Source organism: Oryx dammah, unplaced genomic scaffold (genome assembly GCF_014754425.2).
Source record: "Oryx dammah isolate SB20612 unplaced genomic scaffold, SCBI_Odam_1.1 HiC_scaffold_3, whole genome shotgun sequence".
In the NCBI taxonomy this organism is placed as follows: Eukaryota; Metazoa; Chordata; class Mammalia; order Artiodactyla; family Bovidae; genus Oryx; species Oryx dammah.
In genome coordinates, this window is record NW_024070187.1 from 58,647,270 (window position 1) to 58,667,337 (window position 20,068).

At 35.7% G+C, this 20,068-nt stretch overlaps 1 protein-coding gene across 3 annotated transcripts in view; it reads left to right on the top strand.

Annotated features, from left to right (window-relative positions):
* LOC120862053 (NEDD4-binding protein 2-like) overlaps positions 1–20,068 on the top strand; it is a 56,907-nt gene that overhangs the window by 22,887 nt on the left and 13,952 nt on the right. For all 3 annotated transcript variants that reach the window (XM_040238051.1, XM_040238053.1, XM_040238052.1), the window contains 6 exons: positions 527–2,886; positions 3,494–3,579; positions 4,089–4,134; positions 5,482–5,678; positions 11,611–11,729; positions 17,698–17,836. In XM_040238051.1, the coding sequence (XP_040093985.1) occupies positions 527–2,886; positions 3,494–3,579; positions 4,089–4,134; positions 5,482–5,678; positions 11,611–11,729; positions 17,698–17,836 (2,947 nt within the window). The remainder of the gene's footprint in view (positions 1–526; positions 2,887–3,493; positions 3,580–4,088; positions 4,135–5,481; positions 5,679–11,610; positions 11,730–17,697; positions 17,837–20,068) is intronic.

Here is a 20,068-nt window from a genome sequence, read left to right on the forward strand (position 1 = left end):
AGTGACATCTCAAATGAGAGCTGTCCTCCCTTTTTCTCATTTGACTTAATTGTGCAAATCATGTTGATTGACTCTTTGTGACTTTGTAAATCAATCTTAAGCATTTTCCTTGGTAGCAAATGACAGGTGGTACAGAGGCAGACCTAGTTTCACATGTATTAAGCTTAAGTAAGTTGGAAAGGAGCCTGGGAGGTGTCCTGCTCTGGGAACAAATTTAGAATCTTAACTTTAATATTTAATGCATAATAAACACCTTAACTGAAAATCTCCTGTTAATTATTTAATTCGAAAAACAGTTTGAGTGCTTCTTGTATGCCAGGCAATGTGCTAGGTGTTGGGATTACAATAAAGGGGTGTGTTCATCATGTATTAGGGAAAGATCAGGTATCTTGTCTTTCAATTGAAAGATTCTTTAGTTTAAATCATAATATTAATGTTCTTTAGTTTAAATATATTAACAGTATTAATATTACTAATTATAACAGTAAGAGATTTCGTTATAATACTTAAAAAAAAAATCTTACAGCCCAAGAGACAATGAAGATATTACTTCTGAGAAAGAAGAAAATGTTTTATCCTCGTCTTTGAAGCATCTAGAGTTAACTGAAGAGAAGAAACTTGATGTGACCAAAGAAAATATGTTACCTGAGAATATTGCATATCTCCCTAACGCTGACTTAAACAAAGGAAAAAAAGAAATAAGTGATATGAATCCCAATATTCAGAATGCTTTCATTCAGGAATCTCCAAACACTTACTTTCCTGATTTTGAAAGCGAAGTACAAGTTACAGACAAAAGTGAAAAAGAAGAGCCAGTAGAAATGGCTCTTGAAAAAGAATGTAGTGAAACCAATGCAGATAGTTTGTTAGAGAGAATGTCACCAAGTAGTTGTTATGGTGAAAATAATCAAGGGGACTGCGGTCTTTCAAATCCTGTACCCCATCAAAATGAAAAATCTTTATCTAGTGAAATATTGGAAGAAAGAGCGGCAGTAAAGAAAAAAGCCTTTGGAAAACAGAAAAGCAAATCAACTTCGGAAAAGTTTCCAAAACACGAGCTGTCTTTTGTTGGTGACTGGCCAGTTGATAAGAGTATTGGTCAGAGGACAAAAAGGAACCGAAAAATGGAAAAAGCCTCATCTGTACAAAATGACAAAAAGTATAATCGCCCTCAGTCACATAAAATATTAGATAATAGTTTATCTGTGAGTGTAGATTGTATCCAGCCACAAGGATCTCCATATGAAAATGTAGAGGATGACAACATGTCACAGTGTGATGATGCCTCGGAATCTTTCAGTAGCTGTAAATCTGAAAGAGATTCATTCAACATTGTGGGTGACTGGCCTTCCCTTGATTCATTAGCTCAGAGAGAGCACAGATCAAGAATACCAAAGGCTGGCTTAAATGAACCCAACCTAGAATTTGGAACCAACAACACTATGAATGAAATATCCTTATACTCTTCACATGAGGCCTGTTGGGGCACAAGCCCTGAAGAGCTAAAAACATTGGGTAGTTGTACTCAAGGAAGTTCTGAAATGTTGCCCAATGAAATGACCTATGAGAGTAAGACTTGTCCAAGTAAAAAGATTCATAGGGAACACACATTGTCTCTTCCTTATATCAATAGTGTGCCAACTGTCCGGGGAGAAGTAGGACCACAAACTTTAGCTGAATTTTCAGAAGAAAAGACTAAAGGAGTCCCTGGAATAGGAGTAGGCATGTGTACCCAGACTGAACCACAGGATTTTGCTCTCTTATGGAAAATAGAAAAAAATAAAATTAGTGTTTCCGATTCTCTGAGAGTATTAACAGGAAGATTAGATGGATTTAAACCCAAAACTTTGAATACTAACACAAAATTGGATGTTCAAGAAACAATTCCATATAGGGTAATGTATGACAAAAGCACATATGTGGAAGAAAGTGAGCTTACCAGTGCTGATGAATCTGAAAATCTTAACATTCTTTGTAAACTATTTGGATCTTTTTCATTAGAAGCCCTAAAAGACTTATATGAGAGGTGTAACAAAGATATTATTTGGGCCACAAGCCTTTTATTGGATTCTGAAACCAAATTATGTGAGGATACCGAATTTGAGAATATAAAAAAATCATACGATGAAGCACAAATTGGGCCATTTTCTCTGGGACTGAATTTGAAGGAAATTATTAGCCAAAGAGGAAGCTTAGAGGATTCTAATTTTTCTGTACCAGAATTTAGGCATGGAATTGATATCAATAACACTGATGTACAGTCTACCTGTAATTCCAAAAAGGAAAACTTAGAGGAGGCAGAAATAAGAGCTATAACTACTGAAAAATCTGGATTAATAACAAGTATACTTCCTACTGTAGAGCTAAATAATAGTAATGAAGTACTTCCTAATAGTCAAACAGAACTTTCAGGTTTATATAATGTGAAGCAGTTTTTTCCAGATACTCTAAAAGCTACTACCACTAAAACTGTGAGTGAAATGGAAAAGAATTCAGAAGTTGCAGAGACTGGCGATAATATACCTTCTTCTTTGAATTTGTCTGACATTTTGAACTCTGTATCAAGCACTTCAAATCTTGAATTACATGAAGAAACTTATTTTACTAACTCTTTTGAAATAAATAAAAATGAAACTCTTCCAAAGGACTATGTGAAATTTCCAAACACAGAAGAATTTATGATTGAAGAGGAACAGGAAATGGAGACAATTCTGATGGCAGGGAGTACTTTGTCAGCTGGAGTTACTGGAGAAGATAAAGCTGAGGCACTGAATCCCACTCCATTGACAACCAAATCTCTGACCATAGACTGTCTTGAATTGGCATTGCCCCCTGAACTGGCTTTTCAGCTCAATGAATTATTTGGCCCTGTTGGTATTGATTCAGGTAAGGAAAAAGTAAATTATTACCTATATGTGCATTTTTCTGTGACCAGAATATAGATAGTTTTAGTTCAATTTTAAAATTATTTTGTATGTTAACAAATGGAAAAGTCTGTTGACTGCATTATTGTTTTTGGCACCATGTGTTTGTAGAGGATTTTTAAATATATAATTTCAAGAAACAGTATAGAGTTTGTATTCTTCCCCATGCATATATTGAAAATTTTTTCTGATATTTACCTCATACTTGTTGGCACAGATACATCTTTTTAATCCCTTGATGCTACTCCAGATACACGTAAGGCAAGATAATTCCTTAGGACACACTTATTGGAAAGTCTTAATGGAAGTGAACATACTAAATATATTTAGTGTAATGGACATGAATAACTTAAATATATGAAACATTGTGTAATTGCATCTGCCAAGAAGTGTGAATACAATGACATGTTACATAAAAATATTCCAAGAGTTTTAAAACTAGAGACATAGGTTAGTAATTAAAAAATACGGATTTTTTTTACGATGTGTAAGGTAGTTGAGTGTGTTTTCTGCAAATGTATAATGAGTAATGGTCATGTTTTCTTTTCTTTTTTTCCTCTCCTCACAAGGGTCCCTAACAGTTGAGGATTGTGTGGTTCATATAGATCTCAATCTGGCTAAAGTGATTCATGAGAAATGGAAAGAATCTGTAATGGTTGGTAGGCTTCTTTTTATAAAGAGCTCCTTTTGTGTCCATTTTGTCACCTTTGCTCTTCATTACAATCTGTTATGTTATATTAAAGATTCTGTTGAATTTTTAGTTTGAGAGAGAATGAATTTTACCAGTTAACAGATTACTGATATTTTTTCTCTTTCCAGTATTTTAGATTATATCCAGATTGACCAAACTATATAATAAATGATGGAGCTCAATATGATTGATTTTTTATTTTAGGGAAAAAAATCATTAATAGTTTTTTGCTCCTTAAAGACTTGAAATGCTAGATAGTTTCATAAACAGTTTTTTAAAAATTACAGCATAAGAGCTCTGTAAGTGGAAAAGATACATAGATATAGTCATAATTTATATTTATCTAGATTTATTAGATTTGGCAAGATTGATTGACAGTCTTATAAGGAGAAATGACTACTGAGAAAAATAACATAAGCTTGTTTTCTAATGCACCCTTTTTTGCCAATCCCCTATTCTGCCTTTGTGTTTAGGAGCGACAAAGACAAGAAGAGGTATCTTTTGGCAAGTTAATGCAAGGTAAGTCACATAGTTTCACTTCTGATGTTCTTACCTGGATGTTGAAACTTGATGTGTGTGTGTGAATTTCAACTCATTTTAAATATACTTCCACAAAATATGTTACCAAAGAATTTTGATTTGTAGATAAGTTTAAAAAATTTTAACATTTAATATTGATATAAAATAAACCTTAACTTTATTATTAACTTATTATTAACTGTATTATTTAACTTTCAGGTTATAACTGAAAACTAACACAACATTGTAGATCAACTATACTTCAATTGAAATTTTTTTTTTCAACTATGAGGCTATGAAGCACCTAGGTGTGCTCTAATGCATATATTCAGAATGTTTCCTGTTAATGATTTTGTTCTGAATGATAGAAAACTGTTCTGATTTGAGAGCAATAAAATATTCCTATCTTTGATAGCATCATTGAAATATTACTTTGGCTATTAAATTTTTATTGGTGTTAATATGATTAGAGCATAAAAGTCAGCCTGCTTTTTGGGTATATCTGTCAAACTGAAAATATTTAATTCCAGAAGATTTCTTAGATGTAGTGTCTTAAGTGGTTAGTGCAAAGTGGCAGACCTGTTCTAGGTCCTGCTTTTGTGCTTGAGTTTCTCTAGATGCTTTTGGCCACTTCATACTAGGACTCCAGACTGAAGATGGTTAGAGTGAAGATTCTTAACTTTAATCTAGACCTGTATTGTAGCTTCAAGAACCAAAGTTATTTGAGAGCTGGAGGTTCCCAAATAGTATCAGTTATTCAGATGACAGTATTAGCTTTTTCTTCACTTTCCAGGAGAGCAAAAGTATATATCAGAATGTGTTGCTCTTAGAAAAGCTGAAATATACATTAAATATTACTGTTATGAACTTCTTAGAATGTTCAGTTCCTTCTTTATCTTGAGTATCAATGTTCAGTGTTTATTGTCTGCCTTCAGTGGGTTACAGATTTGCAAAAATATTAATCCTTTCAGTTCTTAGAGTAGCCAGGCAGAGCTGACCAGCTGCTCTAGCTAGTCGCTCCTGGCTGGCTGCAGCTTCCTCTGTTTATCAATGTATATGTGTGTTACTGTTTTCTCTGTTGAAGGGATATGAAAAAGAGTAGGAAGCATTGGGTTGATTTACAGTGATACTCAGATTGTTGCTCATTTGAAGTATTCCTACATTTATATATATTTCCTACTTATAATTATGTGAAGATATATTTTGAAGTTTGCAAACTGTATTATAAGCAAAGAGTAAAAAGTCATGTTTTCTGGGTCTGTCTGAGGTATATATTTACATCAGAATAATTGTTAATTTGTACATTTGTTATTCACGGTCTGACACTATTGATAACTGCTTTTATAGATCCTTCCCTGGTTGGGCATGTTGGTCTTGATAATTCAGAACAAAAATCATCTCAGAGAACAGGCAAAAAATTACTGAAGACTTTAGCAGCACCTGAAATGCTACCCTTATTGGATCATTGGAACACTCAAACTAAAAAAGTATCACTCAGAGAAATAATGTCAGAAGAAATTGCCTTACAGGAAAAGCATGATTTGGTATGAGTTAGTATAAATATTAAGCTTTTGTTTCTTACTCTAGTTTGATTATATGTTTAGTTTGTGATTTTCATTTGATTCTACTTTCTGTAGTCTGGAATCTGTTTTAACCTGATGGAAGTTAGTGTTAAAATTGAAAAATGTTTTAAATGTAGTTTGAAGTTAAAGGTTTTTACTTCTGCAAAATTAGTTGACATTCTATAACAGTAAGCCAGTTATGTTAAATCTGTTGTTTTGGATTTAATTTTGCAGATGTATATTTCTTGTCTATAATTTTACTTGTGTAAAATTTTTTCATTCTAGAAAAACATGAAAGAAATTTCATTTGAAGATAATTTCATTCATAAGTTAGAATAAGAAATGACTGTTTTGCTATTGAAGAGTTCATATTTGAAGCAAAATTTTTTAGAGGAAAATTTTAGAAACTTTCAAATCTTAAATTAAGTACTCTTCTTTTCCTATCTAACTTTTCAATAAGACAAGTTCAAACAGATACTTCACTTTGTTCTGAATTTAATTTTTTTTCTTTTTCAGCCTATCTAACTATATGACTGAACTAAACTGAACTATATGAATTCATAAGAGAATTTGGTTTCTTTTGCATTTCTTTTTCTTAACTTTTCTTGGAATTCTGAAAATTAGTATTCAGTCAGTTCAGTTGCTTAGTCGTGTCCGACTCTGCGACCCCATGAATCGCAGCACGCCAGGCCTCCCGGTCCATCACCAACTCCTGGAGTTCACTCAGACTTAGGTCCATAGAGTCAGTGATGCCATCCAGCCATCTCATCCGCTGTCGTCCCCTTCTCCTGCTGCCCCCAATCCCTCCCAGCATCCCAGTCTTTTCCAATGAGTCAGCGCTTCACATGAGGTGGCCAAAGTATTGGAGTTTCAGCTTCAGCATCATTCCTTCCAAAGAAATCCCAGGGCTGATCTCCTTCAGAATGGACTGGTTGGATCTCCTTGCAGTCCAAGGGACTCTCAAGAGTCTTCTCCAACACCACAATTCAAAAGCATCAATTCTTTGGCGCTCAGCTTTCTTCACAGTCCAACTCTCACATCCATACATGACCACTGGAAAAACCATAGCCTTGACTAGACGGACCGTTGTTGGCAAAGTAATGTCTCTGCTTTTCAATATGCTATCTAGGTTGGTAATAACTTTTCTTCCAAGGAGTAAGCGTCTTTTAATTTCATGGCTGCAGTCACCATCTGCAGTGATTTTGGAGCCCCCAGAAATGAAGTCTGACACGGTTTCCACTGTTTCCCCATCTATTTCCCATGAAGTGATGGGACCAGATGCCATGATCTTAGTTTTCTGAATGTTGAGCTTTAAGCCAACTTTTTCACTCTCCTCTTTCGCTTTCATCAAGAGGCTTTTTAGTTCCTCTTCACTTTCTGCCATAAGGGTGTTGTCATCTGCGTATCTGAGGTTATTGATATTTCTCCCGGCAATCTTGATTCCAGCTTGTGTTTCTTCCAGCCCAGCGTTTCTCATGATGTACTCTGCATAGAAGTTAAATAAGCAGGGTGACAATATACAGCCTTAACGTACTCCTTTTCCTATTTGGAACCAGTCTGTTGTTCCATGTCCAGTTCTAACTGTTGCTTCCTGACCTGCATATAGGTTTCTCAAGAGGCAGATCAGGTGGTGGTCTGGTACTCCCATCTCTTTCAGAATTGTCCACAGTTTATTGTGATCCACACAGTCAAAGGCTTTGGCATAGTCAATAAAGCAGAAATAGATGTTTTTCTGGAACTCTCTTGCTTTTTCCATGATCCAGCGGATGTTGGCAATTTGATCTCTGGTTCCTCTGCCTTTTCTAAAACCAGCTTGAACATCAGGAAGTTCATGGTTCAGGTATTGCTGAAACCTGGCTTGGAGAATTTTGAGCATTACTTTACTAGCGTGTGAGATGAGTGCAGTTGTGCAGTAGTTTGAGCATTCTTTGGCATTGCCTTTCTTTGGGATTGGAATGAAAACTGACCTTTTCCAGTCCTGTGGCCACTGCTGAGTTTTCCAAATTTGCTGGCATATTGAGTGCAGCACTTTCACAGCATCATCTTTCAGGATTTGAAACAGCTCAACTGGAATTCCGTCACCTCCACTAGCTTTGTTCGTAGTGATGCTTCCTAAGGCCCACTTGATTTGACATTCCAGGATGTCTGGCTCTAAGTGAGTGATCACACCATCATGATTATCTTGGTCGTGAAGATCTTTTTTGTACAGTTCTTCCATGTATTCTTGCCACCTCTTCTTAAAATCTTCTGGTTCTGTTAGGTCCATACCATTTCTGTTCTTTCTCGAGCCCATCCTTGCATGAAATGTTCCCTTGGTGTGTCTGATTTTCTTGAAGAGATCTCTAGTCTCCCATTCTGTTGTTTCCCTCTGTTCCTTTGCATTGATCGCTAAGAAAGGCTTTCTTATCTCTTCTTGCTATTCTTTGGAACTCTGCATTCAGATGCTTATATCTTTCCTTTTCTCCTTTGCTTTTTGCTTCTCTTCTTTTCACAGCTATTTGTAAGGCCTCCCCAGACAGCCATTTTGCTTTTTTGCATTTCTTTTTCTTGGGGATGGTCTTGATCCCTGTCTCCTGTACAATGTCACGAACCTCCGTCTATAGTTCATCAGGCACTCTGTCTATCAGATCTAGGCCCTTAAATCTATTTCTCACTTCCACTGTATAATCATAAGGGATTTGATTTAGGTCATACCTGAATGGTCTAGTGGTTTTTCCTACTTCCTTCAATTTGAGTCTGAATTTGGCAATAAGGAGTTCATGATCTGAGCCACAGTCAGCTCCTGGTCTTGTTTTTGTTGACTGTATAGAGCTTCTCTATCTTTGGCTGCAAAGAATATAATCAGTCTGATTTTGGTGTTGACCATCTGGTGATGTCCATGTGTAGAGTCTTCTCTTGTGTTGTTGGAAGAGGGTGTTTGCTATGACCAGTGCATTTTCTTGGCAAAACTCTTATTAGTCTTTGCCCTGCTTCATTCTGTATTCCAAGGCCAAATGTTCCTGTTACTCCAGGTGTTTCTTGACTTCCTACTTTGCATTCCAGTCCCCTATAATGAAAAGGACATCTTTTTTTGGGTGTTAGTTCTAAAAGGTCTTGTAGGTCTTCATAGAACTGTTCAACTTCAGCTTCTTCATCAAAAGGGAAAAGACCTTAGAGATTATTAGTTCAGTTCTCAAGGAAAAAAAAAAATTCTTAGTTGGTGATCTTACAACCTTTTCCCCTCTTTTTCCTACTTATTTGACTGCTCAAAGGAACACCTTTATATTGGTTGAAATATATATTGATAGAATGGGGGCTTAGAAAGAATGATGGGATTCTTCCACTTTCATATTTATTTCCTCCACTTGTTAATTAATTTGGAAATATGCTACCGTTACCAACTTTACGTGTTTATATAATCCAAGGAACAGTTTCTTCAGTAGGATCTTATAATTTAGTGTTGTTTCAGATATCCTCTTCAATTTACATATAAGGAAAGCCTAGAACTTACGCTCAAATGATGAGACACTTTTTGTTGAAATGGTGTTTTCTGCTGCTGTAACTTTTCTTTATGGTTCTAGCCTGCCTTTTTATCTCTTAGTATACCTGGGTTGGGAAGATCTCCTGGAGAAAGAGTCTACCCACTCCAGTACTCTGGCCTAGAGAATTCCAAGGACTGTGTATAGTTCATGCCGTCGCAGAGTCAGACACAACTGAGCGACTTTCACTTCACTTCACTTCACATAATGATGAACAAATAAGTTTCTTTGACTTTCCAACTTAATTTTTTTTCTGTCAGTGATTTTTCTTGTCTTGTGTGAATTTGATACTAGAAGCTATACTCTTTTGATCCTAAAGATATTCCTGCTTAAGTAGAGCCTCAGTGAGAGAATTTCTGGAAAAATTTCTCAGAATTTTCCAAAGGAGAAATACACTTTACATTCTTTTAAAGCGAAGAATACAAAATAAAAATTAGGCATAATGCATGAAGAAGATAATTAATTGTAAGATGATTGTTGTTGTTCAGTCGCTAAGTCATGTCCGACTCTGCGACTTCATGAACTGCAGCACACCGAGCTTCCTTGTCCTTCACTATCTCTTGGAATTTGCTCAAACTCTTGTCCATTGAGTCGCTGATGCCATCCAACGATCTCATCCTCTATCTCCCCCTTCTCCTTCTGCCCTCCATCTTTCCCAGCATCAGGGTCTTTTCCAGTGAGCTGACTCTTTGTATCAGGTGGCCAAAGTCTTGGAGCTTCAGCTTCAGCATCAGTCCTTCCAATGAGTATTAAGGGTTGACTTCCTTTAGGATTGACTGATTTGATCTCCTTGCTGTTTTCAGTTAATTGATAAGACCTTAGAACTTGTAGTTTAGAGATACTCTATGACCTGGCAGGTGCTAGTAAATCTGATCACTGAGGTTTTTTTCAAAAAAAAAAATCAATGAATTTTTTAGTAAGATCAGATTATAATGTATATCAAGATGTGAAATATTTAAAATTCTTGAGGTGGCTTGTTTTCATCACTCTTGTGGTATGTGATATATTCAGCTTCACCAGTCTTTTTGACTGGTCAGGTTGTTGCCTATTGTAATTCTTTTCCTGTTGTTGTTTGGTATTATAAATGGCCTAAATATGGCTAGGTTTCAAACCAATAGCTATTCTAGGACTATCCCAAATTATTGTAATTTTTACATTTTCAGAGACCCTTTGAACTTTTATAGGAAGTTATTTTTTAGACACTAGGACTTTTGGAATAAACAAAAATATTACATAGTTAAATCACAATGTTAACAAATTGTCTTAGAGTTAGAAATCCTTTTACAAATGATTACTATAATCCTTAATTAGAATTAAATTAGCACATATTAGAAAAGCCTGTTTGGTTTGGCAATTTAAACAATCCAAATACGACTTTGAAAAAATAACACTTAGCAATTCTCATACAATTCCTTTGGAATAAATATGTTTGTGAAAAAAATTTTTTAATGTGGATTTTTCTGTCAACCTGAATTTGCACCTCATTTGTATGTTGTAGTTTCTGCCCATTGAGGAGAATGTGTTTTTAAGGATGTTGTTCACAGCATCACACAGTGTCCCTTTTATGAGGACCCATGCGAGAAATTTCTTTCAGGTCTCAGTACCAGAAAAAGCTGTTCTTCTCCTGAGCAGCTGATTTTTTATTTCATGGACACTGAGAATCTTTGTTTTCTCCTTTGCTTTGGCCATTGAGAAGCTCAGAACTGAATTTGTGACCCACCTTTAGCAATTGTACAGGATTTTGTAGCATGCATTTATTTATACTAATTTTCTTGTTAGCTTTATCCTGTATTCTTACTTTTATTTTCTCTACTCTCTGATTTCTTCATTTATTTATATCCTGTTTATATGTATATACTTCACCGTTTTTATATGTGTAATATAGGATCGAATGTGGGCTTCCCTGGTGGCTCAGACGGTAAAGAATCCATCTGCAATGTGGGAGACCTGTGTTCAATCCCTGTGTTGGGACAATCCTCTGGAGGAGGGCGTGGCAACCCACTCCAGTATTCTTTCCTGGAGAGTCCCATGAACGGAGGATCCTGGCGGGCGGTCCATAGCGTCGCAAAGAGTTGGACACGACTGAGCGACACAGCACGTGTCATATGTGAGAGTGTATATATATATATATACACACATGCACACACATAAATATGTATATGTGTGATTATGTGTGTGTATTAATAAGCAGCTTCAAATACTTGGTAAAAAATGGGATATAAATAAACAGTGCAAGAATACTTATATTACTATTTTCAGCCTTTAAACAATGAAGAAAGTCTGTGGTTACTTTGAAATTATTAGTGTTTTTGCAATGAAATAACCGTGGTTTTGGATCAGCATAACTAGTATTGTAAATTCCATAGTAAGAATGAGTTTTGTCTTTTTTGTTTTAGAAAAGGGAGACGCTTATGTTTGAGAAAGATTGTGCCACAAAGCTAAAGGAGAAGCAACTCTTTAAGATATTTCCAGCCATTAACCAAAATTTCCTGGTGGACATTTTCAAGGACCACAAGTGAGTACTAGAAGGGTTGTCTGCAGTTTCTGTTGTGATGTGATTGAAAGTGTATGTCATACATTTTAATATCTTATTTTTATTTTTTCTGATAACAAAAATGATAGAGGTGTATTATAAACCATTTAAATGCAATAATGTAGAAAGTGAGAAATTTTTGTCAATTGGTTCATATTCCTCCTCAATTTTTTCTCGTGTTCATATAGTAAGTATGTGTACACATGTGCACCTATTTATTTTGGTGACTATATATATATAGATTGTGTTTTATATACTATTTTGTAGTTTTGCTGTTATTTATTTTTTCTGTCCATACTTTGTGAGAGAATAAATAACTCTTTTCCTTTTAATGTCTACAGAGTATTCCATAGTACTCTGAAAGTGATTTCTTAAAGTACTGTTGTTTGTTTAAACATGCTCTGTTTACAGGCTTTTAAGAAAAGTTGGAAACCATGTTTCACTGAGCAACATTGAACATACATTTTTGTGTGCATGGGTGAATGTTATCGTAAGCTAGTTTCTGAAAGTGAAATTGCTGAATCAGAGTTGTTACACTAAAAATGTTTATAGCTAATGCCAAATTTCCTTTTATAAGGGCTTTCCATATTACTTATATGCACTGATTGTGTAACTTGCCCTGAACATTAAGAATCTTTAATTTTTTGCCAGTCTGGTGGGAAAAGTATTTAATTGTTGCTTAAATTTTTATTAGTAGTGAGGTTGAGCTTTTTTCCCATTGATTTCTTTTTCTATTAAATTGCTTCATTTTGCCTGTCTTCTTTTGGCTCTTTGTGTTTCTTTCTACATTTATGAAAATTCTTTATATATTATGTGTAGTTATCTTTGTTAATATAGATTATAATAAATTTTCTTGATAAAATCTCATTGGTCATAAACATTTTTTAATTCATGTTTTATCAGAAAATTGTTTCCCTTATTGGTTTGGAGTTTTAACTCTTTTTGAGAAATCTGCCCTACCCCAACATTATGGAATTTATTTATTCCATATTTATTCCAGTATTTATTTTTAAATTTGCTTTTTTTTTAAAAGAAACTTTTTAATATATAATTTTGTTATTTATTTATTTTTGGCTGTCCTGTGTCTTTGTTGCTCCTCAAGCTTTTCTCTAGTTGTGGTGAACAGGGGCTGCTTTCTACTTGTGGCATGCAGGCTTCTCATTGCGGTGGCTTCTCTTGTTTTGGAGCACAGTCTTCAGTAGTTGTGATTCTTGGGCTCTAGAGCACAGGCTCAATAGTTGTGGCACATGGGCTTAGTTGCTCTGAGGCATGTGGGATCCTCCCAGACCAGGGATCGAACCCATGTCTCCTTGCGTTGGCAGGTGGACTCTTTACCACTGAGCCACCAGTGAAGTCCTTAATTTATTTTTCTTAATTTATGTATTTGACTGCACCAGATCTTAGCTGTAGCACACAGGATCTTCGACCATCGTTCAGTATTTTTAATAATGAAATTTAAAAAATTTACCTAACATTTTTGTATGTTTAGTATGAAGTAGAGATTTAACTTAATTTTTTTCTGAATGATAAACTGGGTAGATAGGTCATCTTTACATGCTGATATAAAATATAGCCACTAATATTTCTCACATTCTTAAATATACATTTTCTTTTATTGACTCTTTGATTCCATTGAGCCATTTGGTCCTAAATTTTATTTTCAATATTGTAGTTGGGAATGCTTCTGGTTTGAGTAATACATAGTTTTGATCTTAATGTATTCCTTAAATTTTTATTTTAGCAAGAATTGTTTTAAATAGGTGCCTTTTCAGGCTCTTTGGAGAATCTAATACAGATTTTTTTCTTTAGTTTACTAGTATATTTTATGTCAATCACCAGTAATTTCTAGAATAAAAATTCTCTCATATTTTTGTTTTTTTCCTTTAATGCAATATCAGAATTGATTTCAGGCTTTTTGCAACAGTTGTTAAGTGAGATTAGTCTGTAATTTTCTGTTTCTTTGTTGTCTTTGTCAGATTTGGCTTTAGGGTTTTATTTGGCATTTGGCTTAATAAAAGGGCTTTCCTGGTGGCTCAATGGTAGAGAATCTAGTTGCAACGCGGGAGACGCAGGTTTAGTCCCTGGGTCAAGAGGATCCCCTGGAGAAGGAAATGGCAACTCACTTCAGTATTCCTTCCTGGAAAATTCCAGAGGACAGAGGAATCTAGAGGGACACAGTTCATGGAGTAACAAAGAGTCAGACACGACTGAGCAACTTGCTCTGGAAAATTTAAATAAATTGGTACCTTGAAGGTTCTGGGGTTGTGCCTTTTTAGGGAAGTCTTTTAGAACTTTTCACTACCTTTTAAGGGTATTGTTTTATTCAAATATTTGTCTGTTTTTTTTTTCCTGTGAGTCTTTTCTGGTGGTTTGTCTTCTAGAAAACCATTTGTTTTACCTTGATTTTCAGGTTTATTATTGTTAAGTTGTATATAATATTCTGTGATAATTAAAACTATTGTTTTGTATTTGATCATATCCTTTTTTCCTTTCCTAAGTTTTTTTTTTTTCTGTTTTCTTTGTTTTTGCTGTTTGTCAGAATGGCCCTTTTAAAGAGCAAGCTCTTGGTTTATTGATCAAAGTCTGTTTTATATTCTCTAATCATTTATTTTTGCTTTTATTTTTGATAATTGCTTTCTATTTTTGTTGATTCCTTTCTCTTTAAATTTGTTGACATATCTTCAATTCTTTGGTTAGTTTGTTTCCTTTCAGTATTTGATAACAAATATATTTAAGGGTATGAATTTTTCTCTTTTATGTTTTTGATATATATATGTGATATTTTGATTTTGATATATAGTACTTTCATTTTTTCTGTAAAAATCTAATTCAGTTTGATTTTCTCATTCATCCAAGAGTTTGAAATTTTCTAAATGGATTGATAGTTTGGTGGTGATGGTAGCGGTGGTGGTGGTTACTGTTTATTTTGTTTTGTTGTGTTGAGGCATAAGAATGCAGCCTGAAAGAGTCCTGCTTTTGGGAATTTGAAATTTTCTTTATGGTTAATACATGATCAGTTATTATAAATATTACATGAAGGTGCTTTTGAAAAAGAATATTCTCTGCTGAGTATGCAGAGTTCTAAATATGTCACTTGAATCAAGTTTTTCGTGGTATTATTTCAGCCACAAATTTTTTATTTATTTTTGTTACCTGAGCAGCTGTTTTCTTAGAATTATGTGTTAAAAAAACCCAGGCATTGGGGGTTAGGAGGGTTGGTGCTGGCATATGGCAATTCTCTTCTGTGGGAACCTAGGGCAAGAAGGTCTGATATGAAACTACCCAGAGTTGTGGGTCCCAGGTGAGGTTAGAGGACTGAGTACTTCCTTTCAGTACTCAGAATGATTGATCAGTCAGGTCCCAAGGGTAGGTGTTATGATATTCAGTGATCCTCCATTTGTCTGCCAACAGCTGGATACTTGTCTCAGCAGTAGTGTCAGCTTCACTCTGATAAGAAGGGTTCAGTTCAGTTCAGTTGCTCAGTCGTGTCCGACTCTTTGCGACCCCATGAATCGCAGCACACCAGGCCTCCCTGTCCATCACCAACTCCCGGAGTTCACTCAGACTCATATCCATCAAGTTGGTGATGCCATCCAGCCATCTCATCCTCGGTCGTCCCCTTCTCCTCCTGCCCCCAATCCCTCCCAGCATCAGGGTCTTTTCAATGAGTAAACTCTTCGCATGAGGTGGCCAAAGTATTGGAGTTTCAGCTTTAGCATCAGTCCTTTCAGTGAACACCTAGGACTGATCTCCTTTAGGATGGACTGGTTGGACCTCTTTGCAGTCCATGGGACTCCCAAGAGTCTTCTCCAACACCACGGTTCAAAAGCATCAATTCTTCGGTGCTCAGCTTTCTTCACAGTCCAACTCTCACACCCATACATGACCACTGGAAAAACCATAGCCTTGACTAGATGGACCTTTGTTGGCCATGTAATGTCTCTGCTTTTGAATATGCTATCTAGGTTGGTCATAACTTTCTTTCCAAGGAGTAAGCGTCTTTTAATTTCATGGCTGCAGTCACCATCTGCAGTGATTTTGGAGCCCAAGAAAATAAAGTCTGGTACTGTTTCCACTGTTTCCCCATCTATTTTCCATGAAGTGATGGGACCAGATGCCATGATCTTAGTTTTCTGAATGTTGAGCTTTAAGCCAACTTTTTCACTCTCCTCTTTCACTTTCATCAAGAGGCTCTTTAGTTCTTCTTCACTTTCTGCCATAAGGGTGATGTCATCTGCATATCTGAGGTTATTGATATTTCTCCCGGCAATCTTGATTCCAGCTTGTGCTTCTTCCAGCCCAGCGTTTCTCGTGATGTACTCTGCATATAAGTTAAATAAGCAGGGTGACAATATACAGCCTTGTCGTACTCCTTTTCCTATTTGGAACCAGTCTGTTGTCCCATGTCCAGTTCTAACTGTTGCTTCCTGACCTGCATATAGGTTTCTCAAGAGGCAGGTCAGGTGGTCTCTTTCAGAATTTTCCACAGTGTGTTGTGATCCACACAGTCAAAGGCTTTGGCATAGTCAGTAAAGCAGAAATAGATGTTTTTTCTGGAACTTTCTTGCTTTTTCAATTGTCCAGTGGATGTTGGCAATTTGATCTCTGGTTCCTCTGCCTTTTCTAAAACCAGCTTGAACATCTGGAAGTTCACAGTTCATGTATCGCTGAAGCCTGGCTTGAAGAAGGTTCAGTCAGTTACTTACTGCATTATATGCCTGCAGTGTAATCTTCCAGAGCCATATACTCCTAACAACACCTGTGGTGGAGACTGGCTTCTAGCCCTGAAAGTGAAAGTGAAATCACTCAGTCGAGTCCAACTCTTTCCGACCCCATGGACTGTAGACTACCAGTCTCCTCTGTCCATGAGATTTCCCAGGCAATACTATTGGAGTGGATTGCCATTTCCTTCTCCAGGGGATCTTCCCAACCCAGGGATCGAACCCGGATCTCCCACATTGTAGACAGACGCTTTACTGTCTGAGCCACCAGGGAAGCCTGGCTTCTAGCCGTAAAAGTGGGCAAACTAGTTGATTTTAAGGACTAGTTAGGATGTGGACAATTTCTGGTAGTTTCTAGCCCCCAAGAAACTCCTATTTGTTGAGTATATGTTAGGCAGTAAGATGAGAGTGCTCAAGTGGAATTGGTAGTCCCAAATGATTCCCCTTCAGGGGTTGCTTTAATAAATTGAAGAATAGCAAAATATCACAGTATTTTGCATAAGTATTGCATTTCAAAAATAGTCCTTTGTGGTCAGCTCTTCATTATCTAGCCTTTGGAAGAGATCAGAGTCATAAAAAGTAATAAGTATAAAATCATTTATAATTTGCTTTGGAAAGAGTTTCTTTGGTTATGGGAACATGAGTGTTTCAGGCTTTTGTCAATTTTTGTAGAATTTCATATTCCACATAATGTAGTATTACCATGAAAATATGCCTAAATAATGTAGTGGTGAGAGGTAGGATGGTTTTTCACTTTTTGCTTTCCATATCTCTGCTAGAATTTCTTTGACTGGAACCCCATGGTTTAAGTAAAATGTGAAATTTGACAGAATACGATGTTAGCATAAAGATCTATTGTCTGTTTTTCATGTATGAAGGAAGCTGAAACGTGTGAATTCAGAGGGGACTAAGTATGTGTGATAAGATGAAAGAAAGAGTTGTGGAAAATCTGTCTGGAATAAAATATAAGAATATGAATTAATTATTAATATGTTACTTTGGGGTATTCATTTAAAAAATTAATTTTTGAGAGCCTCTAACTTTACACTTTCTGTTCATTCTTGAGTCTTGAGATGCACAATGAGCATTTAATTTTGATGTTTAAAACTAAGAAGTGAGCCAATTTTTCATATTCTTCTAAGATGTTTTAAAGGTTGCCTTTGTTAACGTTTCCACATAACTTTTATTTTAATTCACTGACCTCATATTTGTACTTCAACTCTCTACAGCTATTCATTAGAACACACAGTGCAATTTCTAAATTGTGTTCTTGAAGGAGACCCTGTAAAAACAGTGGTAGCACAAGAATTTGTTCACCAAAATGAGAACATCACTTCTCATACTGCACAGAAGTCTAAGGAGAAAAAGGTATAGAGCTTCTTAGTTTTTTACAATAATGGTAGAAATAGTTATGTATGGAATATAATTGATTTGTTAGATGAATGTTTATTTCTCACCATTTTTTGTAGACTGGAAATTTAACCAGTAATAGCATATTTGGCTAATAATATCTGCTCAAAATAATGAATTTATAGCTGATTATATTTTTTTCTTCAGTGTCATTGTACATGACAAACATTTGAATTTCTGTAATTTTTCTTGTGTAGACTACACATGAAACATATGAGGTTTAATTGAATAACTATGGAATGCAGTATGATGAGTCTTAGAGTATAACTGTGTCAGACCTGGGTCTCCCCGATTGCAGGCAGAGCCACTTGGGAAGCCCAGAAACATTTAGCCATTTGAGGAGCTGCCAAGCATTTTCCCCAGGTGGTTACATTCTTTTCCGTTTCCATCAGCAGTGTATGAGGGTTAGAATTTCTCCGCATCCTCTATGACATTTTGTAATCATCTTGTCTTTTTGATTAAAGCCATCTGAGTAGAAGTGAAGTTGTTTGATGGATACCTGGGATTTGTTTTAATCAGGTATGGTAAGACACCAGGTATGGAAATGACATGAAGGAAGAAGTTTATTATAGTTACAGAAGCATGAGGTATGGCCTACCACCCAGAGCCCCATGAAGAAGCACCAGGGTCAAGGAGACAAAGAGAGAAGGGGGAAATGGGCACAAGAGCCTTTTTTTGTGGTTTCTATGGGAAAGACTTTGCAAAACAGGGTAATAAGTAGGTTCAGGATTGGCTAGTTTGAATAATTTCAGCAGACTCTGGGGCATAGGAACTGTTCCTAGTTTTCTGGTGCTTGGCTTCAGTGATTAGGGTATGTGAATGGTGGCCAGAGAGTGAGAGCCCATAAGGGAAGTGGTTGTGGCTATGGGTTCTAGATTGGATGGTTTGCATGTATAAAGTGTGCCAGCAAGTGAATTGTTTCCAATCTCTAGGAATTAGCTGACCCCAAGGTGGGGGCTTTGTCTCTAGGGAGTAGCAAGGCCTCATGTCAAAGCATCAGAATATAAGAAATAAAAGACATAGTTAATATATAAGTGGTATCTCATTGTGATTTTGATTTGCATTTCCCTGATGGCTGGTGACGTTGAGCATCTTTTGATGTGCTTATTGGCCATTTGTATTATATCTTCTTTGAAGAAGTGTCTATTAATATCCGTAGCCCATTACAATTAAAAAAAATTTCTTTAGTCATATGAGTTTTTATATAGTCTACATGCAAGTCCCTTTTCAGACATATGACTTGCAGACTTTTTCCCATTCCAAGGGTTGTCTTTTCACTTTTTTGCTGATGAACTTTGAAGCACAAAAGTTTAAAAATTGATCACGTGCAATTCACTTCTTTTGTTGGATGTACTTTTGGTGTCATACCCAAGAAACTATTGCCTAATCCAAGGTCATCAAACTTACACCCAAGTTTTCTTATAGTTTTAGTTTTATAGTTTTATAGTTTTAAATTCTTTTATAGTTTTAGTGCTTACATTTAGATCTTTGTATATGGTGTGAGATAGGGGTTCAAGTTTATTCTTTTGCATATGGATATTCAGTTATCACAATACCACTTGTTGCAAAGATTATTTTTCCCACATTGAATTTTCTTAGCACCCTAGTTGGAAATGAATTGACTGTAAATTTTTTACTAGACTCTCAGTTTCATTCCATTGTTCTGTGTGTCTATCATTATGCCTGTACCATAGTCATAGTCTTGACTGCTGTAACTTTATAGTAAGTTTTGAAATTGAGAAATGTGAGTTTTCAACTATGTTCTTTTTTCCCCCTAAGATTATTTTGGCTATTCTGGTCCCCTTGCATTTCTGTGTGACTTTTAGGATCAGCTTGTCAGTTTCTGCAAAGAAGCCAGCTGGAATTTTCATGGGGATTGTACTGAGTCTGCAGGTCAATTTGAGGTGTATTGCCATCTTAACAATGCTGTCTTCCAATTTGTGAATGTGGAAGTACCTTTCAATTTATTTAGTTCCTCTTAAGTTCATTCAACAGTGTGTTGTAGTTTTGAATATAAGTTATACATGAGTTTTATTAATTTTATTTCAAGGTATTTTATTTTTTTGATGCCATTGTAAATGAAATTGTTTTCTTAATTTTATTTTTGGCTTATCCACTGCAAATAGAAGTACAATTGATTTTATATATTAATCTTGTATTAGTTTTAGACTTTTTTTTAAAAATAGTACT